The following is a 26569-nucleotide window of genomic DNA, read 5'->3' as shown; positions in this document are numbered from 1 at the left end:
ATGGCTTCTCTGCATATTGGCCGGTGGGGATTTCTCAGTGAACGTGGACACGAAAGAGTTGTTGAACGTTCAACGTGCCCACATCCCTAAACTACAGCAGTGGAGGATAAATTCCAATGAACGCTGTACCTTTTGTGGAGCTACTGCATTTGCATCCTAAGCAGGCGTCGCTTACCCTGAACAGCGGAGTTGGAAAAAAAAAAAAAGTTAGAAGTGTGTCGGTCCACAGGATGATACTTTTCTTTTCATTTTGTTTTTTAGTTAGGAGGAAAATGCTCGCGTTTGTCGACCTTTGTTAGACTGCAATCGACTTTTATCATTATTATTATCATTATTATTATCATTATTATTATTATTATTATTATTTTGGATTGTTTTTCCAAGATCAAAGGCCTCTTTTGAAGGGCGGAGCTTTAGAGAAATGTTAAAGGAAGTGGCAGGAGCAGGAAGTCAGCGAAGGCATCAGGGCGAAGACAGCATGAGGTTGAGCACTGAAGCCAGCGAGAAGACTGCAGGTTGCAAGACATTTGCTGATTGCACGTTAAGTCCAGATCAGTGGTCTAGCGGTGGAGTGTCCACCCTGAGACTGGGAGGTTGTGGGTTCGATCCCCGGCCGGGTCAGACCCAAGACTGTTCCCCATTGGCTCCCTGCTTGGCACTCAGTATTCAGGGTTGGAATTGGGGGGTGGGGGGGTTGGATCAGCCAATGGTTCCTCAAGGCGGCACCGCTGCTGCCCACCCTGGCTCAGGGGACGATGGGTCCAATGCGGAGCACAGACATAATTTGGTTTTGCTACCCTTAGAAAGGTTCTCATATATAAAATAATAACACAGCTCAAGGGCCTTGCTGCCAGTTAGCTGCCATCTAACACCTTTTAGGGAGACCACTCGCATCTTCAAATAAACCGAGGAAAAGGAAGGTGCACAAGGGTTCCAGGATTGTCTGCGCAGGCCACTGTAGTTCACCGGCAAGCTCGGGAGAGGGGGAGGGAGAGTGAAGGAGCAAAAATATATCTAAGATCTTACCACTAAGTGTTGCTGTTTCTTCAACAAAAAAAAATCCCCAAATATTGCTCACTTAACCCTTGACTACATAGAACTATCCTAGTGAGAGCCTGCTGAAGATGGCAGATGGAGCACGGCAAGCAAGGAAGAAGCTGCAGCAGCACGCAAGACAAAGACGTATTCAGAGTTCCCGGTTTGAGTGCAGCTAGCAACATGTGATGGCCAGAAGTAAGTGTAAATTATTATTCTACACATACTCATTAACAGTGTTAAGAGTTAAGGCGTGAAATGGAATACAAACACTCAGTTAATTGGTCATTAATGGAAGTGTATCAGCAATAACATAGACTTTATAAAAAAAAAAATCTCAACAAACAAGCTACATAATAAAAAATAGCATTGTAACAGTTTGCTCAGCTGGTTCCATTTTTTCTGGAAGCAGTTGCAAAAACCAAACCTAATTATGCAACTAAATTCATGTAAAATTACAACCAAAAAGGTACCTCAGAGGCAGGGCCATCATCTTCTGGAGCTGGGATGAGTCTTCCAGTCATGGTCCCCACTCCCAACACCATGGGTCGTTTCTCTACTTTGGGTGCTCCTTCCAAAACGACAACAATATACTCTTTCTTGGGCTCCTCTACCAGCGTCTCCACCGAGGCTTCTTCAGTTGGGATTGTCTCTACTGGGGCCGCAGTTTCTTCAGAAACCAACACAACTTCTACCTGGGGAGCAACTTGGTCAGTAACAGGGGCGGTCTCTACAGGAGCAGCTTCTTCTACAACTGGTACGACCTCCACTGGTGCAGGAGCTTCTTCTGCAACTGGTACGACCTCCACTGGTACAGGAGCTTCTTCTGCAACTGGTACGACCTCCACTGGTGCAGGAGCTTCTTCTGCAACTGGGACAACCTCTAATGGTGCAGGAGCTTCTTCTACAACTGGTACGACCTCCACTGGTGCAGGAACTTCTTCTACAACTGGTACGACCTCCACTGGTGCAGGAGCTTCTTCCACAACTGGGACAACCTCTAATGGTGCAGGAGCTTCTTCTACAACTGGTACGACCTCCACTGGTGCAGGAACTTCTTCTACAACTGGTACGACCTCCACTGGTGCAGGAGCTTCTTCCACAACTGGGACAACCTCTGCTGGTGCAGGAGCTTCTTCCACAACTGGGACAACCTCTACTGGTGCAGGAGCTTCTTCCACAACTGGGACAACCTCTACTGGTGCAGGAGCTTCTTCCACAACTGGGACAACCTCTAATGGTGCAGGAGCTTCTTCCACAACTGGTACAACCTCGACTGGTGCAGGAGCTTCTTCCACAACTGGGACAACCTCTAATGGTGCAGGAGCTTCTTCTACAACTGGGACAACCTCTACTGGTGCAGGAGCTTCTTCCGCAACTGGTACAACCTCGACTGGTGCAGGAGCTTCTTCTGCAACTGGTACAACCTCTGCTGGTGCACTGGTTTCTTCAGCAGTTGGTATCGCCTCTGCACTGGTTTCTTCAACAGCTGGCACAACCTCTACTGGTGCGACAGACTCTACTATCGCCACAGACTCTTCTTCAACGACAGGTGGCAATCCTTCCGTGACTTCAGCTATCTTCGGTACTTCAAGAGTAGAAGCAGCTGCCAGCACCACTGCAAAACAATAATATTACTCATGCTCAAGTTATGTTTTCCACATGTAGCCTAACAACTTTGGTGTGATACCAAACAGATTTGTTGGGCATTCATGTACACCCATGTGAACATCGTGCGTCAGCAGAAAAGGCAGTGAGTATCTACATTTCCTCACCACGGTTTTAAAAGCATTTCTGTTCTGGGACTTTACCAGAACAACCATCAGAGAAAACAGGGTTGTTTTTTTTTTTAATGGAAAGGACAGTCGTGTATTGTGAGGTGAGCCTCTGGTTAAGCAAGTGAGGAAAGGACAGGAAAACGAGTCCAACACAGGGAGGCAGTCAGTCGTTCTTCATCTTCACTCGTCAAACAAATACATGTGCCACATCCATCCAGTCTAGAGGTGCTTCCTCCTGCACTCAGAGTCGCAGGGGTCAGTTGGAGGTCACACCCTGGCCAAGTCACCAGTTCGCCACAGGGCCATATTAGAAAGACACACAACTACACATACACTCACACTCACACACCCCACACAGAGAGGCCCCAAGTCCGGGGATTGACACTGTTAACGCTTGATGATTTCAGTCATTTTCTTCCTGACTTTGTATGTTACGTACTGGACACGTAGGAAAACTAAGATGTGCGAAGCATTAAGCTCAAGGAAAACACGTATTGCTAAAACGTGAGCTGACGGTTCCCTGGTGGGATGTGGTGGCTCGCGAGGCTCAAACTGAATTAGTCAGGGCTCTGAGAAAATTCAAAACCAAACAATTTCTCAGTGAACACAAGGGAAATGCAATTTCCAACTGTTTCTTGTCAGAAGCAAAAGGTCTGAAAACTGCATGTGTATTGACGGTGATTATTTTGAGCCGTTTGAAACGGAGCTTAAAAGTAGCATTTTGCATATTTTGGGCTGAAAAGGTTCCTATTGCCAAACAATGAGAACTCACAGTGACACATTGCAATAAAAAAGGCCTCAGGCACTTGAACTGACAAGGACACACTGACATGCATCATGCAGCTCCCCATGAGGAGCTCAGCCCTGAAACAAGCGAGCGAGCAAGCAGACGTCAAATGTAAACTGCAGCAAAGCAGACAGAGAGGAGTGCGAGACCGTTGTTCTGCCTACTCAATGACGCTTGCACAAGACTTCACGTCGAATTGAAATTGCCAATTCAAACTGCAGTCAGGTTCATGGTTTTCCAGGAGATTAATAGGTGGGTTAGGGTTAGGGTTGGGGGGGGGGGGGGGAGCAGCGTCTTTAGTACCGATGCAGGCGAGAAGTTCAGACAAGTCAAAGATGGCAGTAAACCTTTACAGTTTGATAAAAAAAAACTTTATTGTACGATATCTTATGACGTGTTTTACCGTTCACAGTGCCCAGTGTTCAGTTGGAAGCAGAAACAAAAGGATGTTCCCATTGAGTTTGTTCACTTAGCTGATTGGCTGTGCTGGCCACTGGCGTTAATGATTCACAGGAGCGTTTACAGCAGATGCAGAATTTACATGGTTTGCACACAATCTCACTTGGCTACAGAACAGGCATGACTGCATGGGTGTATTAAATGGCTGACAGATGTCTACAGATGTTATGTGTGTGTGTGTGTGTGTGTGTGAGAAAAAATACAACTTTTTGTCCAATCTCAAAAATAGCTTTTGGCCACGTGACCAAAAGCAGCCAACCGTGTCCGAGCTTTGCAGCGGCGTTTCAGGTTCCTCTCTCGCCACTTCGGCCAATTGGAATTGGATCGTTTATACCGAAGTATTCAAGTGTTGGGATTCAGTAAAATACAACATTTTAAGCCTTCCAAAGATGTTTTTACACACAGTTAACCACAGTTAAGGAACGTAGCATTTAGCAAAGCTGTCATACAAAAATCAGTTTCAGACGCAACCTTGATGTACGCAAGTAATAATTATCTTTACTCAACGCATTAACATCGAATTAAAACTGGAATGTTGAGCAAACGTTAGCCATTAGCTTAGCTCGTCGCTGGGATATCGACAGTGTGTTTTTTCTCTCTCTGATCACGGAGACTAAAACTCAGTATTAGGGACAACAAACAATTCAATTGTTGATTTAAAATGAAGGCTTAAAATGTTTGGATTTGTGAAAACACTGTTTTTAAATACGCATCTAGTCCAGCTGGCCCTCCCACCCGGACCCTTCCAGACCACTTCACTCCTCAAACATCAAAGTGGAAAACCACACGGTGGCGCTAAGTGGCTTTTGGGCGGGGGGTGGGGGGGTGTAAAATGGAACTGAGCCAAAGACTTTGGTGCTGGGTCAGAACTGCTCTACATGCCCACAGTCTTCCCACTTGTACCAATAAATAAGGGAAAAAATATACAGCTTCAGGTAGACGAAGAGAACCAGCGACAGAGTGAGAACTGAGGAGAAGCAGCTGAGCTCTCAGGCTCCAAGACTTTCACCCATTTAACGTCCCCAGTGTTCCCAGTGTTCCCAGTGTTCCCAGTGTCCCCAGCCAGGGAGGAAAAACAGCAGCTCTTAAACAGACGTAGGTTAGAGATAGTACAGGTGTTTTTGGTGGCTCGTGTGTGTGTGTGTGTGTGTGTGTGTGTGTGTGTGTGGGGGGGGGTGTTTCCCTTGTAGTGAATGTGTGGAACCTCAGGCTTCACTGGCAGCCGCCTCCTCTTCAGATGGAGAGGTCGTACCGTTGCTCTCGGGCTCCTCGGCGCCGTCGGCGGCGGCCGGCGGCTCCTCGGCGGCGGTGACGGCCTGGGCCGCCTCCTCCACGGCCTCGGCCACGGCGGCCACCTCTTGGGCCGCCGCCTCCACCTCCTGCGCCGCCTCGGCCACCTCCTCGGCCACCTCCGCCACCTCCTCCGCCACCTCGGCCACCGCCTCGGCCACCGCCTCGGCCACCGCCTCCTCTACGGTCTCCGCCTCCTCTGCGGCCACCGCCTCCTCTACGGTCTCCGCCTCCTCGGCTGCCGCTGCCTCTCCTCCTTCTTCTTCTTCTTCACCTGAGAGCCGACGAAGCGAAGGCAGCGTGTTAGCGCAGTGTTGCTGACTCAGCAGACAGAGTCATTCCTTTCTGTCGTCTACTGCAGTGAGTAGTCAGCTGTCAAATCACACAAAAAAAACACACAAAACCCCTCCCACCCTGTGGTGCAACCACTGGGCCTTTTCATAGACTGACACAGACAGAGGCTGAGTTTGGATTCAAAATGTAGTGAGTGAGTTCCAGCTTTGTATCGCCGCGTTCCCCAACTGGTGGGTCGGGAACCACTTTTGGGTCACGTAGCCGTTTTTGATTGGGTTTCCCTTTAAAAAAAAAAGGGGGGGTGGGGGGGATTTCAAAATATATATATATCTAAAATATATAATAATTTATTTTATTTCCTAGACATGACAGAAAGTGGGCTCTCTTTGTTTTGTGGAATAAATTTGGGTGGTAAACGGTCACGTGGTCAAAGGCTGAACCAGACACGTGGTGATCTACGAAAACAACCCACAGAAGCTGCACCTTCATCACACAAACTGCATGCAAACTCAAAGGTCGAAATCAGAAGAAAGAGGAAGACGACGACGACGACGACGAGGTGGGGGAGGGGCAGGGGCAGGGGGAGGAGGGATGCAGGATAGAGGGAATCAAAATAAGGTTCTTACCATCCAAACAACCCGCTATACTTTTTCAGGAGGTCTGACGGTGACACACTGAGAGGTGTTGACCGTCTTTATCGATCTCTCGTTGCCGCTGCCGCTTGCCGTTTTTTTTTTTCGAATCGACATGTCAAATGTTGCGCCCTCCAGTGGCGACTGACAGAACTTCACCGAGAGAAGCTCGAGGATCGACTGACTGAGACACGAAGCTCATTTTAAAGTGATGGCCAAGTAGACCAGCACTTGTTCTGACATGGTTGTTCTTTGGGAAATGTGTGGGTTTTTTTTTTTTATATGGACTGGACGAGATTAATCAGCGATTAATCAGTGATTAATCATGCAGCGAGGGGAATCTTAGTAGTAGGAAGATACGACTAATTGTACGCTTTTTCTCAGTTGAGACATACATTTGAGTTTGTTCAACTTGTTTGTCGGGAAACAATGTTCTCACGAGCCGCTGCGTTTCCATGATAGGTTTTTTTTTCAAAATAAAAGCAATATTTCTAAAATGTCGATGTATAATTGCGATGTGTCGGTGTTTCCACTGAATGGTGACTGAATCGAGCGTGCGAGGGGTTTTCATTCACAACTAGTGAATTCTGCAGAACTTACAGTGCCTCCATGACCCCTAGAACTGCGCAAAAACCTAAATATCGCAATAAAAAAAAACTGGTCAAAAATATAACCACCATTGTTGACAGCGAACAAACTAAATGAGCAAAGGTCAAATATCGCGGGACGAGATTTGACCAGAATTACGGCTTACGAGCTTCACACCATTCAATGGCAGTTGGACTTGTGCAGCTAGTGTTGCAACATCCACTGGCAGAAGGCACTTTATTGTCAACTGCCTGCATTTACTCTGGCTGATTACCACGCTCGACGACTTGTACATAAGCTATGCAAGCTTGAGTCAGTCACATTCATTGGGATATTGTAATTACAGCCTGCGGGCTTTCAGTAACTACAGGCTGGAAATGCAGTCAAAGTTCCTCACGTGTTGAACGGACAAAAGGACTCAATTTAATGTGGTTACTTGCGTCAACAAAGCCATGCAAACAGTGCTATTGGAATACTATCACTCGCAGTACTACAGCGCAGTGCGTCACGATTCCTGCGTACGCCCACCATCAACAAAACTGCAGACTGAAAGGTTCCCAACTCATAAACGTCGGGCACTGTCGACGTTGGGAGACAGAACAGTGCTGGAAAGTATCAAGTCCACAGAGAAAAGACATTTTATTTGTTTGGTTTTGAATGGAATCCGAGGTCTTCTTCAGATTTCCCGTTCACAATTAGAGACAAGAAGTCGACCAGACGGAAAAAAAGGAGCAGAAATTCCTTCACGGAATTGTCCGGAGATTTAAGCGGAGTTGAGACTTGATTTCGTTCTTAGCAGTAAGGAACAGGAGGAAAGGAGGAAAGGAGGAAGGAGGGCTTTTGGTTCAGATCCAAAGACTCCAATATCCACGCGGCCACAGAGGACCTTAGCTTTAACATTACGCTGAAAAGAGTAGAGACACAGAAAGTTAGAGAAGGGTTTGGATTTTATTCTAAAAAAAAAAAAAAAAACAAAAAGGTCAAATCTACTCAACAGCATCAGTCGATCCAGAAACTACATCACAGAGTCCAGGCTACGTAAAGACGGAGATTAACTGAGAACGAGATGAACTGCATCTGTCTTAAAGGGAGCCTGTTGGTTTAGCCAACAAACCCAACAAAAGTGTGAGAAAGTCTCCAGTGGGCCGAACAAAACCTTCGGTCAGCGCCAAGACACATTGAGAGCGAGGACGGCGAGGTGAGCAGGTGAGGAACACACAGGGACAAATGGGGGGTGGGGGGGGGGGGAGGTGAGGCTGGGATCATTGAACCAGGGAAATAATGTGGGCGTGGTCGCACAACAAAATGACACTCTACTACAGAGTACAGGGCGACTGCAGGGCTTCAACTAATAAAGCCGGAGGTGAACCCCCCCCCCCGTCCAGCTGGTGTCGCCTGCAGACCTACAACGGGGGGGCCTGAGGAGGTTTGGCTTTGCGTCCAGCTGCTGACAACAGCTCACTTTTGAAGCTGCGTGTGATTCTACCAGGACCTGCTGGAGGCTACAAAGTCACGGCTGAGCAGGAAGACGGAGCAGCCTCTGGCTTGCACTGGGACTCCGTTATTGATTGTGGTGGCAGCTCCCTTTTAACTGGGAACTGAACTTGGAACTGAACTTGTATACACAGTGAAGTAGTTACAGAATGTTCAATTGAAATTTCCCCCCCCCGGATAAAGAATCATTAACTGACTGACTTATAAACGGATGGATGGATGTGCGTTCATAAGAAACGAGTCATTTGTGTGATCGATGGCCAAACTTGGTTGGATGCATTTTCTGATTCAACAAAAGCTACAAAGTGTGATCGTGCGCTCGCATGTCAGGTTAGTGGAGTCAAGGTGACCGCAAGTCCATGCCAGGAAGTACCCACACCCACACCCAGAGCAGAGCTTGGTTTCAGTGATGTCACTTCACCACTAGCACACAGTGTTCAATGGAAACAAAGTGTGTGCCATGACACAACTCACCCTCTTCATCGTCCTTGCCTGCAAAAACACAAATCAATGGGTGAGTTGCACATAAACATAAAGCAAATCAAACTCTGAGGACGGAGAACGAGATTTTAGCTGTTAGTTAATTGCATCATCATCATCATCATCATCATCATCAGTAAATATTGTTGTCAGTCAAAGCCGAGTATGTACGTATGGAACGCTGCGACATCTTTTCAATCACTGTCTGAAGGTCCAGTCCAGGTCTGGGTGTTTCGGACACTCATCAGAGGTCTCTGCTGTGGTTGGCCAATGCGTGCATGAGGACAATCAAACATCTGTGGAAGGTTTCTGTCTCCTATCACTGTTTGTGCTGTGGATATCAGGCTGGGATAACAGAGCGCGGCCTCAGGGAATCTCCTTGCGTTGACCCTGGGTCTCAGTCTTCACACTCTGCTGTTGCTTCTAAACTGACTTCCTGTTTTGTTGTTCGGCTTCAGGCTCAGGATCGCCAATACATCCTTGTTGCCAGTGGAAAAAGTTACAATTGAATTTTTTTTTTACAGCCATTGTTGTCATAATGCTCTACTGAGACCATCAGCACGAGTACACAATGACAATGATTTATTAGTGCATCATTCTCCATGGTGTGTGTGTGTGTGTGTGGATGAGGTTTGTTGACCAGTCTGTGCAAACACAGCCAGCGCCGCACACTTACTCTTGGGGGGCCACGGTTTGGGCACCCACTCGGTCCTGGGCCTGGCTTTGAGCTGAGCGATGCGTTCGTTGAACCTGCTGTTGTCACCGTACACCGTGCTGACCGCCTGTCGACGCAACACCAAAGCATCAATAAAACATGTCTTCTGCTCCTCAAGCCATGAATAAGCAAACACTGACCCTCCAAACATCATTCACCACCGTCCCAGAGGATTTCAGCAGGTTCATGTTTAGCCGATTTAGATCAAAAATAAAATCCCGATTTTTTTTTTCTATGAAAACTCGATTTTCGATATGCGCTATGCATTCAAGTGGACCCAGTGTCTGCTGGAGGGTTCTTTCCACTGCTGAGTCCCCCCCCCACTGCTGGTTCAACTCAATGGATCATGATGTGATTGAGGACTTGAAAATTAAAAGGCTGCCCTGACATCTCGCATTGTCAGCAGGGGAAGAAGTTTTTGTAAAGATTCACTTTAGAAATCCAAGTCTGAAATTAGCTTGTAATGTGTATTTCCTTTTAAAGCATTATTATGAATTCACAGCAGAACTTATGTAATATGAGGCCTGAATTAGGGCTGAGCGGTTTTAGTCCAAAATAAAATACCGATTCTTTTTTTTTTTTTTCTCAGAAAACTCGATTTTCGATTTCGATTTTTTTTTCCTTTCTTTTTTTCTTTTCTTTGAGGGCGGGGGGGATCTCGTTAAATATGCTACAAAAACGGGACAAGTGCGTATTGTACGCCACTTTCCGAAAAATAATTTCCCAGGTAGCGGTGAGGACAGCAAACAGAATCACTTCCTGGTTTGAACACCTGCTGTGGCTAGCTAGTGCAGATGCCAGTAAACAGAGGTGGGGGGGGACTACGGTAGCCAAGAGGCGCCAGCCCGGAAACATGTAAGAGGAAAATTGAATTTCCGATTTTCCTCTATTTAAAATCGCTGCCACTAAAAAAAAAAAATCTGATTTCCATTTAAAATTGATTAATCGCACAGCACACAATGTCACATATTGAAAGTGAACCTGACGGTGGAAACTTACATACGACACAGAAGCGACCAGGGCTCCTCCACACAGCAGAGTGTAGACGATGTTCTCCCCTGACCCACCAGGAAGTGACGACATCGGCCTCCGCTGCACAACTGCAGAGGATGAATGAGGGTCAGGTGTGTGGGTCAACTTCATCACTCAAGTCTTCATCACGTCGCTAGCGCTCTGCCAGATTTATTGTATTTTCTATTGTTTTCCCCAAAGTCTGTGAATGATTAGAAAGTCTTACGCAACATAAACTCGGCTTTAATTCACATTCTCGTCTCTATCGTTGATGATTCAAGAGATAAACTGGGCTGTGAAAGATCCAACACAACACAACACACACACATTCAAAATACAAACTTTTTATTTTTTTTTTGGAAGCAACACCAGTTCAACCTTTGTCGCGATGTGATCTCGTAAAATGAGTTCTCACTTTGCCAACGAAGCGTGCGTGTGCCGTCCTGCCTGATTTACGAGAGCTTGATGACTCGCGGCGTCATCGCCGTCATGATGGCTGTTTGACTGCAGCTTGAAATCAAACACTGTAAAGCCACTGTAAAGTTTGCTTTACACTAAAAAAAACAAAAAACAAAAATCAACTTTTTTTTTCGAACGCCAAGATAATACGACTTTCATTTTTCCAAGGCTCTCTTTGAAGAAAGGTCACAAAATCAACTCCTTGTTGTCGGGAGTTTAAAGTCTGCAGGACATTAGCCTCACATTAGCGGCTACTAATCCCTTCAGCAGAGCTGGGTTCGACTCCTTCCACCTTGTTATTTATACCGGCTAAGCAGCTCAAGCCACAGCACCACTTGAGGGGATGAATAGCTGGAATAGTGAGCGGGGGGAGGGGCCACAGGTCAAGAAGGCCAGGACTATGCCATGATACTCTGAGACCACTGGACTGCGGAAGGGTCGCCAGGGTCACGCACGGGTTGCCACGTCCTGCGTATTTTAAACCCCCCCATGGGGAATTTTGAGTCCCTCTATTTAGACCCCGGGTTTAGACCCCCGGGTTTAGACCCCCGGGTTTAGACCTCCGGTTTAGACCTCCGGTTTAGACCCCCGCTTCACAAAATAAAAGCCATATTTCTAAAACTTCAACAAAGCACAGTTGCAATTTGCAGGCGCTTCCATTGAACGGTGTGAAGCAAAGACGCCACCATGAGGAGGATGGAGGTACTAAAAATGTTGCCATTAATCTGCATTTCCATGTTGTTTGCTGTCCAGGATGGTTGGTATATTTTTCTCTTTGATTACTTGTAAAAAAAAAATATATATATATATATATATATATATTCCGTCTCCTCCTCCGTCCAATCATAACGCACCATCTTCATTGGTCAGTCACCTGGTCACGTGACCCCCGTACGTCACGTGCGCTGACGTGTAAATGCCAAAAACGTGTTTCCATGACACTGTTGCGATATTCCTCACTATGGATCCGTGTGGACCACCACCGGATGAGAGCCTCAAAACCTTTGAGCCGGACTGGAGAGGTTTTTCCAAGTGCAGCTGCTTCCATCACCAGGTTTGATGGTCATATATTTGGCTTTGGTGCAGTTCTCGCGGCCGTGGAAGCGCAGCTGGTGTGAAAAGGTGTCAACCGCAAGTTTCAAATTAAGACGACTTTAAAAAACGACGAGCTCAGTGGACGGCGACCGCGTGGCCCGAGGACACAGGCTGCCGCTGCTACCAAAGCCACATTAGCAGTAACATGTTCCAACGGACAGTAAAGGGAAGACAGGGAGCGGGATAACGTTGCCTTTGTTTCCCCATCAGTTTGGATGAGGGTTCACCCTCACAGTTCTGTTCTAACCAAGACCGGCCAGGAGAGCCTTGTCCATTTTAAAGTCCAACACAGCCGTGTTCCTGGAGAACCTCTTCCAACCTGAACTTCCAGCTTCGCCTTTTCCTGCTTTTACAAGCGAGCGCCACTGCAGCCTTTCCCTGCGCTGAGGCGTATTTACTCACCTACCGGCTGCCTGTTCACGTCACGGACAAACACTCCTTACCGCCCTGACAGGAGTGCAAAGCGAAGCCAGCGCTGCTGATATGCGGGAAAACATGGAATCCAAAGAAGGGACAGAACCAGATGAAGCAGTGGGAAGAGAGACGAGCGCAGCCTCGACAAAGGCTCGTTGATAGGTGGCAGGAATGTTTTTACCGACCCAGTAGAGTACTCTGCATTTCAGTACACGCAGATACCAGTACCGAGTACATGGAATGACTTTTATTTTGGTTAAAATTCTCTGCAGATGTGCTGTTATTTCAACTCTTCCTTCCTCTTCTGCACATCCCATAAAACAATAAAAAAAAAAACATACACTTTCCCTCCTGTCCTCCATCCAATCTGCCTCCGTCATATTTGAATTTGAGAACTCACTGCCCCCCCCCCCCTTCCCTCCCTCCCTCCGTCCTCCTCCCCCTCCTCTATCTGATCTATACGTTGCGTTACAGCGTTGGCACGCGCGCACCACGTGACCAAGAGCGGCAACCATGTTCCACGCGTCACGCAGCAAGCCAATGAGTGCGATGGTGAAGGTCACTCTCAACACACGTGTCCTCTGAGTGTACGAGCGTGTGTGTGTGTGTGTGTGTGTGTGTACAACTCGACATACACGCGCGCAAAAAAATATCACCAGAATCGTTATAATCATCATCATCATCATCATCATCATCATCAGAGTGATGAAGTGATGAAGGTGACCAGGACGGCTGGCTCACGTGTCACGTGGAGCACTGATACAACAGTCAGCGGATTACAGCTGCTCTGCTGAAAGCCACACACACACACACACACACACACACACACACACACACACACACACACACACACACACACACAGAGGTTACACCAAATTGTGTGTCCAGCATTAATAAATAACTCGCCGCCGGCGCCGACAGATTCTCAGAATAAAAGCATTTCATATAAAGTTGATTTTAAATGAATAAGTGGCGCTGCCAGCCTCGGCTCGAGGATGGTGCAGGTATGCAGACTCGGGGACACGGTGTACTATTGCCGTACAGCAGCGTCGCCCCCCCCCTCGCCGGTCCGGTCCAGGCCAGACCGGTGCTTTGCGGTTCCCTCCCCCCCACCACCCCCCCCAGGCTGTGGACTCACCATCGCGGGGCGACCTGTAGGCCGCTCTCCTCGCCAGAGGGCCGCACCTCTGCCAGGCTGCTCGGCAGGAAAACATCGCTGTCACGCTTCCAGTCCGGAGCTTCTGAAATCACCGCTGCTGCAGCTTCAGCACAACGCCGAGCAAGTGTGAGTGAGTGAGTGAGAGAGAGACGGGGCGGTGCTGCTGCTGCTGCTGCTGGTGGTGGTGGTGGCGTGCGGGGAGGCGGAGCGATGAGAGCTGCCCTCTATTGCGCAACAGAGGTTGTTCTCTCTCCCTCTCTCTCCCTCTCTCTCTCTCCCTCTCCCTCTCTCTCTCTCTCCCTCTCCCTCTCTCTCTCTCTCCCTCTCTCTCCCTCTCTCTCTCTCTCTCTCCCTCTCTCTCTCTCTCTCTCTCTCCCCCTCAGGCTCAGCTCACTGATGGGAATTCCGGCTCTTGTCACAGAACCGGTTCTTTTGGCTCGGCTCACTAACGGCGGCTCTTTTTTAGGGCTCCCAAGAGAGGCTCTTGTTTGTTCCTTGCTGAAATAAGTGACTCATGTTCATGATAACAACAATATTAATTGTATTATATAAATATTGTTGATTTTCTTTTTCTTTCTTTTTTTTACTCTTGAGGTGGAACACAGTGCTGTAAAACATCACAACAAGATACAACATTGGCAGCATTCAGCTAATTGTGAGTGTGTGAAATATATGAAGTATTCATTATTTAATTCATACATTTTCTAATTAATATATATATGTAAACATAAGAACAGGCATTTTTAATCTGGCTCACCAAACTTGAAGAAACTATATTCATAGTAAGCTGCATTTCCTCCATGTTTGTAGTCTTTTCAGAGTCATTTCAATAAAGAGCAACTTTGCTTTGCTTCAGTTTCCATCGACATTAAAGCAACATGTTTTCTACATGATAGATTGCTTCCTCCTATGAGGTGGCTCACCAAAACACTCCATCCATCTGCTGCTGCTCCACTACCCCCCTCTGGCACACTGTAGAACCCAGTCTGGCCCCACCAGTCTAAACAGTTTCCCCAGTCCTGATTTAGACGATGCATTTTTTTGAATAGCCGATAACTTTTCCCCTCGCGACTGTTTTTCATTCAGTTCTCATGAGTGGCTGGATGATATGAGCTTCTGTCTTTTACTTTACTATTTAGCATGAAGATGATTTGATCAACGTAAACTTATCAACACTGATACACAAAATGCAGCTGCGCTTCATGGTTGTCAGAGCGACAGCTCTGCCAAAGTCTGCCTTGTTCTAATCCGCTTACAGGCATCAACTGAACAAAAACGCTTCCAAGTATAAGTTGTGACTCATGAATGAAGCAGTTGGATGTAGAAGTCATTGGTAGTGGGACTTTCCTACTTTACATATTTCTATTGGAATAAAAATGACTTGATTTTGAGCTACACCAGTGTGTGTGTGTGTGTGTGTGTGTGTGTGTATCACATCACATGTCTGCTACCGTCGCCACCAATTCTGGTGCTCATGTTGGCGTTCAGGCAGAAGTGTGCAATTCAAAGGTTCTGGAGTCCTCCGGTATTTACATGATAGACTTTAATGACACAAAGTATTCAGCATAGGGACACAAAGAGCGAAGGCAGGAATCACTGCGTGAACAGGTGCTTCTCGCAGCAGGACCTGGTGACCTCCTGCACGAGACAAGAAAGACAAGCGTGTCATGTTTTACGTGTGCATCCATTTATAGACTCTTCCCCACTGGATTCCTTCGTGAATCGCCTTGGAAACGTCAAGGTAGTCCGTGTCAATAGAGTACACCAACACCTTCACATCCTGTATTTAAATTTCAGAACCATCTCAGCAAAGTTACTCACCACGGCGGGTCACTCCAAGCCATTCCTCACTCTGTACTCGTGTGCATCTGTGCTGTGCTGCTTGAAGAGCTGCATGGAAAACACAAGAGGCAAAGGTCATTTGACTGTCCTACAGGGAGAATTGGAGTCGGGGGTAGGGCGTGATCTATTCCATGACAGAAATCTGTCAGTTACCACTCAAAAGTCTGACCTTAGATCTTGACCTTGCAAAGATCTCTGTCTTTTCATCAATAGATTTGACTTAAATAATCTGCCTTAAATTCATAAAGCTTATCTTAAAAAAGAAGAAGTTAATTTTACTAACATTTATGAAACAAGAAACGTGCCCCCTCCTGTGGGGAAACTCTAAACATGACACGTTTTGATATGTCGACCATTATCATGAATTTCCTCATTGTTATTCCATATATTTCCATATATCACTGTGCTGTGCTGATGTGTTCCTTACCAGGCCCCAAAGGAGAGCAGATGTTCCAAAGGCCAGACCCACTCTCAACCAGTCGGGATTAGCCACGTCCGGCTTTGAGCTGGTGAACACTGACCTGGATCCAACTGGCAAAGATAACATGAGTTCATAAAACTGTTCTTTTGCATATTTGTTGCAACAGTAACAGACAGAAGACTTTAATGACAGAGAATAGGCCCAAAAATGTGAACTACAGAATGATCATTTGCATAAAACAAAACCCATTGATTTTTAATGCTCTTATACAGATACATCTACATTACAGTTTAGAAAACGCAGTGTGCTATAACATACTGGTAGTGGGTGACCTGTTATATTCAGAGTATAGATGCAAAACATCCAGATCCCGAAAAAAGGCGAATAAAAACACGACAAACTCGCCAGTCTCAGCGACAGTAGCGCTACGTTGATGCTAAGCTAAGGTCAGGTTTCAAAACAAGCATTGCGTCAAAGTAACGCCTATTACGGTGAAACTTCGGCCTTAAACATCAAGCAACGGACAATTACTAAAATGCCAATATCTTACCTTTGCTGTTTGTAAGAACCCTGTGTAATAGTCGACTGAAAGTCATTTTGGCTTAAAAGACGGCTAGGCTAGCTTATACTCTTGGGTTAAAGATCGGTCACTCTGCGATCGATTGGCCGTCCTGGACGTCTGACTCGCGTTCACGAGCAAAGATAAATCGCTCGAAGCGTGTTCTAGGCGAATTTTTATTTAATGTCTTAAGGATGCAGTTATACAAACATGAACGCGTAAAACAGAGATTACAAAGAATTATTTTTAATTTAAAAAATATTAAAGTCTCGTTGGTCTTTAAAAACGCCTTATAATCGTGTCACTTTTTTTCGACCAGTCTTTACTTTCTCAGTTTCACAATTAAATTAGTTTGTATATTTTACAATTCAGGTAAAATCTCCTTTTAATACATGGATTAGAAGGATTCTTTCTAAGTCCTCTTCCAATAATTTTTAATCAAAGTTATTATTGTCAAGAGTCCTGTAAAACACAGTACCAAAAAACACAAACACCAATGACCCTGACGCTTACTTATGTTTGACTACTGGCTACTTCAGATACAAACAAACGGGTTATTAAAAAATAAAATATAAATAGTTAAAAAAAAAAAAAAAAAAAGAATAGTGGTTGTAGATAATGTATGTTTACATATATTGCAGTTACAAATGACAGAAAATAAAACAACACTTTCCAGTTTACATTCTGTAAAAATAAATAGACTCAAACACTCAGCAATTGGCACATCCACCTTCACTTGTATACCTTGGAGAAAAAAAAATATATTTTTGTACATCTTGTAGAATTCCTTTACATTTATGGCTAGTTTCATATTCATGACAGGCAGGCCAACAAGTCAGTCTGACCCGGAGGAGAAGCATTGCATTTCGGCCATTTTGCACAGAAGGGAAGGGGGACCTCGACTTCAACACGTGAGTGAGAGAGAGAGGGGGAGAGAGAGAGAGAGAGAGAGAGAGAGAGAGAGAGAGAGAGCAGCAGCAACAACAACAACAACAACCTGAAGAAGAATCAACTGCTGCAACCAGCCCGGGTTCTCTGACAGTATTAATGTGTGAACCGACGGGAGGGCGTAGGAAGTCAGCACCATGCCCAGCATCACCCTGCCGCCGAAGGAGAACGCTCTCTTCAAGAGGATCCTGGTAAGGCTGAGCCTCCTGGTGGTGTTAGCTCGGCGGCTAATGCTAGTTGGCCAGTTGTGGCACTCAGTCAGAACTAGTGAGGGCTGTCGCTGTGACAGGAAGCCGCCTTCACAACAACAGCCCTCTTTAGTTTTCAGTTCGTTTTTGTTTGTTTTAAGAGCAGCACCACTTTTTAAAAATCCACACTGTTGGCAAAGTGAAGCAGTGGTCATGTGGTGTCGCAGCTAAAGCTGTGGCCTTGCAACACATGCGAGTGTTATCGATGACAGTTGACACATGACAGCCGCTTCACTTGGCTGGACAGCTGAGTTAGCTCGCTAGTGCTAAGCTACAGCAGTGAGGGAAACTAAAGGCGGTTGTATTGTATTGTGTTGTTTGATTTGGGTGTTTTTGTAACTACGCTATAGTATTTTTTTTGTTTTTTGTTTTGTGTTTTTAGTGCTGCCACAGAATAGTTTTCCAATTTGGGTTCAATAAAGTACATCTATCTATGTTGTAGCTCCTCTGCGCGGTGTTACTGTCAACTCATGACTGTACTGTGTTTATTATTGCCGTTTTAATGTTTCTTTTGTGCACCGACAAAAATTAATTTCGTCGTGCATGTCACAATGACAATAAAGTCTCGTCTAATCGTACTCTTAACGTGTTTTACTGCGATTCAAATGACAAATAAACAGCAACTGTAAAGACAGCATATACAACTATATTTATGTGTTAAAAGCGCGATATTTTCCCAATAAAACGCCGGGCAGGCTTCACTCTTGGTGGACTCTTCAGTTTGACGCGTCCAAGCGTGGCTGTAGAAAAAAAATCCAAGCAGTCTCACCGCGACGGGTTGCTTCCATGACATCGCCCCCCCCCCCAAAAAAAAAAAAATCAAAAATCAAAAATTCCAGAAGTGAAAAATCCATCATAATCCAACAAAGTTCTTGACGGCGGTCTAAAAACTGTCTGGGCTGCGTTCTGGGGCCCCGTCAAGCACACTAATGCAGTGCAGGTGCTGCAGTCACCTGCCCACGGTGATGAGGAGGCGTGTCCCTTAGTGCACAAATAAACAATCAATCAATTATTATTGGTTCCATAACTAAGACAGTCGATAACAATAGCAGTAAATCCGAAATGAGGACAGAAAAGATACATTGTGGCTCCAACATACGTGTACAAATAACATGTTTCATATTGTTGAATTCCAGTTCAACAACACCAAAACATTCGTTCATATCAGAAGTTCTTCTGTCTTTTCTCCCACGTTTTGCACAGTTCTATGCATCACATCTGCTAGATGTATTCGTCCAGAGCGACTGTGCACAGCTCTCTGATCTTTCTGAGTGTTCTCTGCCTTTGTCTCCAGAGGTGTTATGAGCACAAGCAGTACAGAAATGGCCTGAAGTTCTGCAAACAGATCCTGAGTAATCCCAAGTTTGCTGAGCATGGAGGTAAGACGCTTCCCTCTCTGGTGAACTTCTCCATAGTTACAGACTCAATTTCAGTAGGAGATCTGCACTGCCATAAAACTGTAGTCACAGTTCTAATCTGATATCCACTGTTGGGTCGAGAAACCTTCACGATGTTCTTTAAGGTTCTGTTCTCTTCACCGTCCCCTTGTTCTCCAGAGACGCTGGCCATGAAGGGTTTAACCCTCAACTGTCTGGGCAAGAAGGACGAGGCCTACGAGCTGGTGAGACGAGGCCTGCGCAACGACCTCAAGAGCCACGTTTGTATCCTTCCAGCGGGAATCTTCCTCGCACGCTCGGTCAGAATGAGTTCATTTCTAACGGGACAGGGAGAAAAACTCCGCCCAGTCGAACGTCAGAAACCCCGCCCCGTCTTCCTGAACTGAACTCCCTGCCAGGTTGGCATGTGTACGGTTTGCTGCAGCGCTCGGATAAAAAGTACGACGAGGCCATCAAGTGCTACCGCAACGCTTTGAAGTGGGACAAAGACAACCTGCAGATCCTGCGAGACCTTTCCTTGCTGCAGGTCCAGATGAGAGATCTGGAGGGATATCGGGTGAGGCTCGCCTGAAGAAAACACACGAGGCTGAAGTTAGATGAGTGGTGCAAGAGATGTATACGGAAGAGCATTGCTGCCATCCTTGGAAGAAAAACAGGTCTGAGTGTCACGTTTTTTATGTGATAATTTTTCACGTTATAACTTGTAAATGATCACATAATAACCTGATAGTTTCACATATTTACGTGATCATTTTCACACTACAATGTGAAACTGAGCCCTGTTTGTTTTTCAAGGGTGGCAGCACTGCGCTTCTGTAGATATAAGATGTGAGTTGGCAGCAGTGGCTGCGACAAAAGTCTGCAGTTTTGGGTCGCAAAAGTGCGGCAAAGGAGTCTCGCTGAATGGTGAAGTGTGGAAGCAACATCAGGAGGTCACATTTTAGATTGCACCATCTGTCACTCCCTCTCCCCCTCCTGAGCTTGCCAATGAACTGCGGTGACCTGCACACCCCAACCTGGATACCTCAGCCACCTTCTTCTTCTTCTTCTTCTTCTTCTTCTTCTTCTTCTTCTTCTTCTTCTTCCTCTTCTTCTGGTTTATGAAGTTTATAAAGACGAGGTTGTCCAGGTTTTTTTGCACTGCAGGCTACCATAGCTCAGTGACAAGCTCGGGAGAGATTATATCAGAATGCCTTCATTATTCCCACATTGGGGAAATTATTACAGCAACAATGTAGCGACAAAAAGTAAAAGAAATATATGAGTTATGAAGAAACAAAGAAATGACACAAAGCATTTGTAGAGTAAGAAAATGCGAGAGCAAACTACTGCAGCTGTTTCTTGGCTCCGATGTTGATGTGTGGACCCTCATCAGGAGACTCGGTACCAGCTGCTGCAGCTCCGGCCGGCCCAGCGGGCCTCGTGGATCGGATACGCTGTAGCCTATCACCTGCTGGAGGACTTTGAGATGGCTGCCAAGATAGTGGAAGAGTTCCGCAAAACCCAACAGGTGGGCTGACAAACTGAAAATGCTCCAATCAGGTTCAAGCCCATCTGGCTGTAGAAGGACCTGATGAAACACTGCACAGCCAAAGCACTGTGGGGCTGCATGCAACCTGATAAAAGAACATTTTCTAGTCTTCAGGTTTTAAAACGTGGCTAAAGTGAACTGTGTACAGAAGAACAGAAGAGATTAACCCGCTGTTTGGGCCGTCCTGCTTTGTTGTCTGCCATGAGTGCACTTTAACTCCTGCGGTTTCCCTCTCCTCACCCAGACCTCTCCAGACAAGGTGGACTATGAGTACAGTGAGCTGCTGCTCTATCAGAACCAGGTTCTGAGGGAGGCCGGTCTTTACAGAGAGGCACTGGATCACCTCAACAAGTACGAGAAGCAGATCTGTGACAAGCTGGTGGTGGAGGAGACGAGAGGTGGGTCCTCTGACCCCCGGGTCCATCACGGCGCAGTCAACGTTCCCCTCTTGAGTTGATTGACAGCAACACAAATACTATAGATGAAAAGTCTAGGAAGGTCCAGACTTTTCCAGACTGTCCTAGATTTGTCCAGACTTTTCCAGACTTCCCAGACTTTTCTAGACTTTTCCAGACTTTTCTAGATTTGTTTTTCCTGACTTTCCAGACTTTTCTAGATTTTCCCAGACTTTTCCAGACTTTTCTAGACCTTTCAGGTATTCTCTTTTCCGGACGAGCAATGTTAGAGTAACGCCTGGAGTCTTGACCCCCCCCCAGTTTGACAGAAAGTCTGAGAGCTTTTCAACGAACTGGCCTGAGGCCACCGTTTCCAGTTTGCAAACGTGGAGAAAGTCTTTGTGAGCCAGTGGTGGGTTTTTGTGTTTGTGCATGTGTAGGAGACCTCCTGCTGAAGCAGGACAGACATGAGGAAGCTTGTCAAGTGTACAGGAGACTCCAGGAGAGGAACCCTGAGAACTGGGCCTACTACCAGGGCCTGGAGAAGGCCCTGAAGCCAGGTGAGAGCTTCTCCTCAACTCCAGCTCTTCTCTGCCAACAGCTAGAATGCTTTGGTTGTTTGCCACAACTCTAGCAAGAAATTATAGTCCAGACTATTTAATTTTCTTCGCAGTTAGTTTCTGCTTTGTCTTTTGACTCAAACTTGGGTCTTTGTGACTTGATGTGTCCTGCGACTCCACCAGCTCAGAACCTCTGCTGTAGACCGTCTGATGACATCCAGCAAACTAGCTGATGCTGCTCGTGTGCCTGTTTGTCACAATGTGTCTCCTCAGGAAGTTTAGAGGAGCAGCACAAGATCTACGAGGACTCCTGGCTGAAGTTTCCCAAAGGCCTCGTGCCCCGACGGCTGCCTCTGAACTTCCTCACAGGTCAGGAGAGTGAGCTCAGAACTGCAACACTGTGAGAGCAGAACACTCAGAATAGAATAGAATAGAATTACAGAAATTGTATAATGCAAAAAAGGTGGAAAATTACAATAATTGAAAGAAAGAAGGAAATAAAAAATTAAAATAAAATATTTCAAGGGTATAAAAGGAAAAAAAACAAGATATTTACATCTCATGGACAGTTGTATTTACAGCCATCTACGTACTGACATAGAATTACATTAAGCTGACATAGCATAGCAACAGTGTCTCCACATTGTGATTGTCCACAGGGGAGAAGTTCCGGGACTGCTTGGACGCCTACCTGAGGATGAACTTCATCAAAGGCTGCCCCCCTGTCTTCACCACACTCAAGTCTCTGTACACCAGCCAGGACAAGGTCAGCTGCCTGGTGCTGCTCTAACCATGCTGCTCTGAACCCAGTCAGGTATCTAACGTGCGTGTGTTGTTCTCCTATTCCCAGGTCGGAATCATCGAAGAAGTGGTTCTCGGCTACGAATCCAATCTGAAAAGCTGTCAGTTGTTTAGTGAAAACGGTGAGTGCTGCTGGGTCGACCCCAGTTCTCTGTTTTCTGCGGACCTTTAAAGGTCAGTTGTGTCATATTTGGAGGTTCTGAATAAGAAAAAGCGATATCAATCAGTGGTTACTTTTTAGATTGCAGCGTCTTGAATAAATAAGAATGGTGTCGGAACACCGTGGTACTTTTGTTGTACTGCGAGTACACACTTGTATTAATGTTTCTATGTTCAGTATATGAAGCTTTTACCAATATAATCATAAAAGATCAACTGGACCTTTAAAGAACATTTTCCAGTTGAATTCCAGCGCCAATCAGTTTAGTGTGAATTGCTGTGAATATCTGCGCAGACGATGGGAAGGAGGAGCCTCCCACCACGCTGCTCTGGGTCCAGTACTTCCTGGCGCAGCACTTTGACTACACCAACAGACCCAGCTTGGCTCTGGACCACATCAACGCAGCCATCGACAGCACGCCCACGCTGATCGAGCTCTTCCTCATCAAGGCCAAGATCTACAAGGTAGGACGGAAGCCCTGCAGTACGAGCAGCTGGCGGGAGTTCGCGCGCCTCACTCTGTGTCTCCGTTGTGACCGGCAGCACGCCGGCAACATCAAGGAGGCGGTGCGATGGATGGACGAGGCCCAGGCCCTGGACACGGCCGACCGCTTCGTCAACTCCAAGTGTGCCAAGTACATGCTGAAAGCCGGACTGGTCCAGGAGGCCGAGGAGATGTGCTCCAAGTTCACGCGGGTGAGAGAGGGAGACCTCCGGGACCACTGGGAGATGACACCAAGAACCCCCAGATGGAAAACATAGACGCTAGACAGACAGACAGACAGACAGACAGACAGACAGACTGCCACATACTGCAGATACCAGACTGCTTGAATGTCGACACATCGCTTTGACTGCCACTCTGGCTCACCAGACACGGTGGAGCCCGTCTCTGATTGGACTGTGTGTGTGTGTGTGTGTGTGTGTGTGTGTGTGTGTGTGTGTGTGTGTGTGTGTGTGTGTGTGTGTGTGTGTGTGTGTGTGTGTGTGTGTGTGTGTGTGTCTCCAGGAAGGGGCGTCTGCGGTGGAGAACCTGAACGAGATGCAGTGCATGTGGTTCCAGACAGAGTGTGCCCTGGCCTACAAGGCTATGAACAGGTTCGGAGACGCCCTCAAGAAGTGCCATGAGATCGAGAGGGTGAGCAAGCACCAAGCCCCACACACACACGGTTTTCAGCAGCCTGTAGAGGGCGCTGCGCTCAACATGAGCACGGCAATGATGTCTTGTGAACTTGGAGGGGTTTCGTTCACGTGCTGTGTTGACGCAGCTTTTATTTTGAAAAGCCAATTGTCGCCTCCTCTCAGCAGTGCAGCTACTTCCTCTCACTCCTCTCACTCTTCGCCACCTCCGCCAGCACTTTGTGGAGATCACCGACGACCAGTTTGACTTCCACACCTACTGCATGAGGAAGATGACGCTGCGCTCCTACGTGGACCTGCTGAAGCTGGAGGACGTCCTGCGGCAGCACCCCTTCTACTACCAGGCTGCTCGCACGGCCATACGCATCTACCTGCACCTCCACGACAAGCCGCTGAGCGACGACAGCGAGCAGAGCCACTCAGACGCCGGTCAGAGCCCCGCTGGCAGCTGCCACTTCCTGCCTGCCATTCCTTCTCGCATTCCCATTGGATTCTTCTGAAATCAATATTTGAATTGCACATTTCAGATATGTGTGTATACATATATATATATATATATATATATATATATATATATATATATATATATATATATATATATATATATATATATATACATATATACATATGTGTGTGTGTGTGTGTGTGTGTGTATATATACTGTATATGTGTATGTATATGTTAATATGTACATTTATATATATATGTATGTATGTATACATATATATGTTCATTATTCTAAAGATAAACTGTTCTCACAGTTTGTTTTGTCGCACCTGTTTTCAAAGTAGTAATTTTTGTTTTCTTTGTTTTTGTTGTGTAGAAAATCTGACGGACAAAGAGCTGAAGAAGCTGCGCAACAAACAGCGCAGAGCCCAGAAGAAGGCCCAGCTGGAGGAGGAGAAGAAGAACGCCGAGAAGGAAAAGCAGCTGAAGAACCAGAAGAAGAAGAAGGAGGACGACGACGAGGAAATCGGCGGCCCGAAAGAGGAACTAATACCAGACAAACTGGCCAAGGTTGGACCTCCTTCCTCTTCCTCCTTCTCCTTCTCCTTCTCCTTCCTCTTCCTCTTCCTCAACACGTCGTGCCTTGGAGATGTGTGTGTCCTAATCCCACGTGGTCGTCTCCCACCAGCCTGACAATCCCCTGGAGGAGGCCGTCAAGTTCCTGATCCCTCTGAAGAACCTGGTGCGCCACAAGATTGAGACCCACCTGCTGGCCTTTGAGATCTACTTCAGAAAAGGTTCCCCTCTGGTGTCCGTGCCCTTTTGGTTCTCCTGTCCTTCTCACTAATCTCAGCTCTTCCTCCAGAGAAGTACCTGTTGATGCTGCAGTCCATAAAGAGGGCCCTGGCCATTGAGCCTTCCAATCCATGGCTGCATGAGTGCCTGGTGCGCTTCTTCAGAGGAGGTGAGCAAAGAGCCTGCTGGAGGTGTTCAAGGTCCGGCGTGTAAAAGCTGAAGCTGAAGCTTTCACAGGTCCAACTCGCGGTCCAATCACTCTTTCGGAACTGTGCTTCTTAAATGGCAGTTTTTAAAAATCCTGGAAGGTGAGATTGAAATGTGTTGAGTGTTTTTGGTTTTGTGTGTGTGCGTGCAGTTAACGAGAGTGCCGACTTGGCGCCGGCGGTGAGGACGGTTCTGAAGCTGGAGATCTCCAGGTTGTTTGGAGAGAGCAACCCTCAGAGCTTCAACAAGAACTTCCTGAGCCAGCACTCCAGCTCCATCCCTCACCGACTGGCTGGTACCACCACACACACACACACACACACACACACACACTCCAGCTAAAGTTTGTCACGTCTTGTGTTAGTATTTCCAGAACCACCAGGGTGTTTAGCTCTTAGAACCACCCAGAACCATCTAGAACCACCATGGTGTTTAGCTCTTTGAACCATCCAGAACCATCCAGAACCATCTAGAACCACCAGGGTGTTTAGCTCTTTGAACCATCCAGAACCATCCAGAAGCATCAAGAACCACCAGGGTGTCTAGCTCTTAGAACCATCTAGAACCACCATTGAAATGACTCTGAAACACTGCAAACAGGGAGGAGATGCAGCTGTTTGGTGACTGACTGACAATAACTTCTTCGAGTTCGGCGGGCCGGATTAAGAATCTTAGTGGGGCCATATGTGGCACGCGGGCCTTAGTTTGCCTAAATTGCTCTAGCGTGTCCCCAGACCGGGTTGTTTGACTTGTCTTCTCGTATGGTCTGTCCTCCAGCTGCCAAGATGATGGTCTACCTGGAGCCGTCGTCTGACCAGATGGCCTGTGAGATCGCGACAGCCTTGGATGAGTCTCTGACTGGGAGGAGCATCCAGGTGTGTAGCACCACCACTGGAACACACTGCTCAATCCACCATTATGGGGTTTTTCTAGTCGGGAGTTATTGGCCACCGTAGTTCACTGGCAAGATTCTTCAGAATCTCCAGATATGACACGCTGGACCTTTACGCTGGACCTCGAGGTCAGCAGGGACCTTGTTGAATAAAGCCTATGTGGTGTGTGTGTGTGTGTGTGTGTGTTGCAGAGCTGTGGCGAGGTGCTGGCGGCCCTGCGGGAGCGGCAGCTGGGCGAGGACCAGCAGAGGGCGTCGGAGGCCTACCGCGCCGCCTGCCGCCACCTCTTCCCGCACTGCCTGCTCTTCGCGCCCGCCGGCCTCCAGGACAACAGCGCCGTCATCAGCGCCAACGGCGACGCCTCGGCCGACGGAGAGCACGACGACAACGAGATGTGAGCCGGCGGCGCCGCCTGGTGGCCCCCGCATTGCACTGATGTAAAGGAACTTGGCTCGGGAGAGACGGGGACAGAGAGGGAGCCGCACCAGCAGGACCATGATGCACCTTTAGTTTTCCTTTTGAAAAACAATGGCGGG

At 47.0% G+C, this 26569-nt stretch overlaps 3 protein-coding genes across 52 annotated transcripts in view; 1 reads left to right on the top strand and 2 right to left on the bottom strand.

The window, feature by feature from the left end:
* mgarpa (mitochondria localized glutamic acid rich protein a) overlaps positions 1-26500 on the bottom strand; it is a 27908-nt gene extending 1408 nt beyond the window's left edge. The window contains exons 1-12 of one of the 50 annotated variants that reach the window (XM_076016580.1): positions 26489-26500; positions 13670-13821; positions 10552-10652; positions 9514-9619; positions 8832-8849; positions 5312-5623; positions 2535-2653; positions 2463-2501; positions 2385-2423; positions 2307-2345; positions 1509-2267; positions 130-176 (exon numbers count right to left, since the gene is read on the bottom strand). In XM_076016580.1, the coding sequence (XP_075872695.1) occupies positions 141-176; positions 1509-2267; positions 2307-2345; positions 2385-2423; positions 2463-2501; positions 2535-2653; positions 5312-5623; positions 8832-8849; positions 9514-9619; positions 10552-10652; positions 13670-13745 (1644 nt within the window). In that variant the 5' untranslated portion in view covers positions 13746-13821; positions 26489-26500 and the 3' untranslated portion in view covers positions 130-140. The other 49 variants (XM_076016591.1, XM_076016594.1, XM_076016599.1 and 46 more) reach the window with 49 other exon arrangements.
* On the bottom strand, positions 15216-16660 carry ndufc1 (NADH:ubiquinone oxidoreductase subunit C1). Its single transcript, XM_076016528.1, has 4 exons — positions 16504-16660; positions 15960-16063; positions 15512-15580; positions 15216-15328 (listed from the first exon to the last, which is right to left on the bottom strand). The coding sequence occupies exons 1-3, from the start codon at positions 16547-16549 to the stop codon at positions 15521-15523; spliced, it is 210 nt and encodes a 69-aa protein (XP_075872643.1). The 5' UTR covers positions 16550-16660; the 3' UTR covers positions 15216-15328; positions 15512-15520.
* LOC142882067 (N-alpha-acetyltransferase 15, NatA auxiliary subunit-like) lies at positions 17340-26569 on the top strand. The gene is made up of 20 exons (XM_076016545.1): positions 17340-17651; positions 19003-19087; positions 19265-19369; positions 19504-19661; positions 20481-20615; positions 20881-21034; positions 21472-21591; positions 21865-21960; positions 22251-22357; positions 22442-22514; positions 22847-23016; positions 23095-23247; positions 23561-23689; positions 23907-24120; positions 24515-24708; positions 24827-24935; positions 25004-25102; positions 25292-25435; positions 25918-26015; positions 26225-26569. Exons 1-20 carry the CDS (start codon positions 17598-17600, stop codon positions 26429-26431), a joined length of 2604 nt encoding a protein of 867 aa, XP_075872660.1. The 5' UTR covers positions 17340-17597; the 3' UTR covers positions 26432-26569.

The sequence above is a fragment of the Nelusetta ayraudi genome, unplaced genomic scaffold (genome assembly GCF_046127955.1).
Source record: "Nelusetta ayraudi isolate G7.1 ecotype Tasmania unplaced genomic scaffold, CSIRO-AGI_Nayr_v1 ptg000230l, whole genome shotgun sequence".
Classification (NCBI taxonomy): domain Eukaryota; kingdom Metazoa; phylum Chordata; class Actinopteri; order Tetraodontiformes; family Monacanthidae; genus Nelusetta; species Nelusetta ayraudi.
The sequence above is the reverse complement of the archived record's forward strand: the minus strand, read 5'-3'. Positions and strand labels throughout refer to the sequence as shown.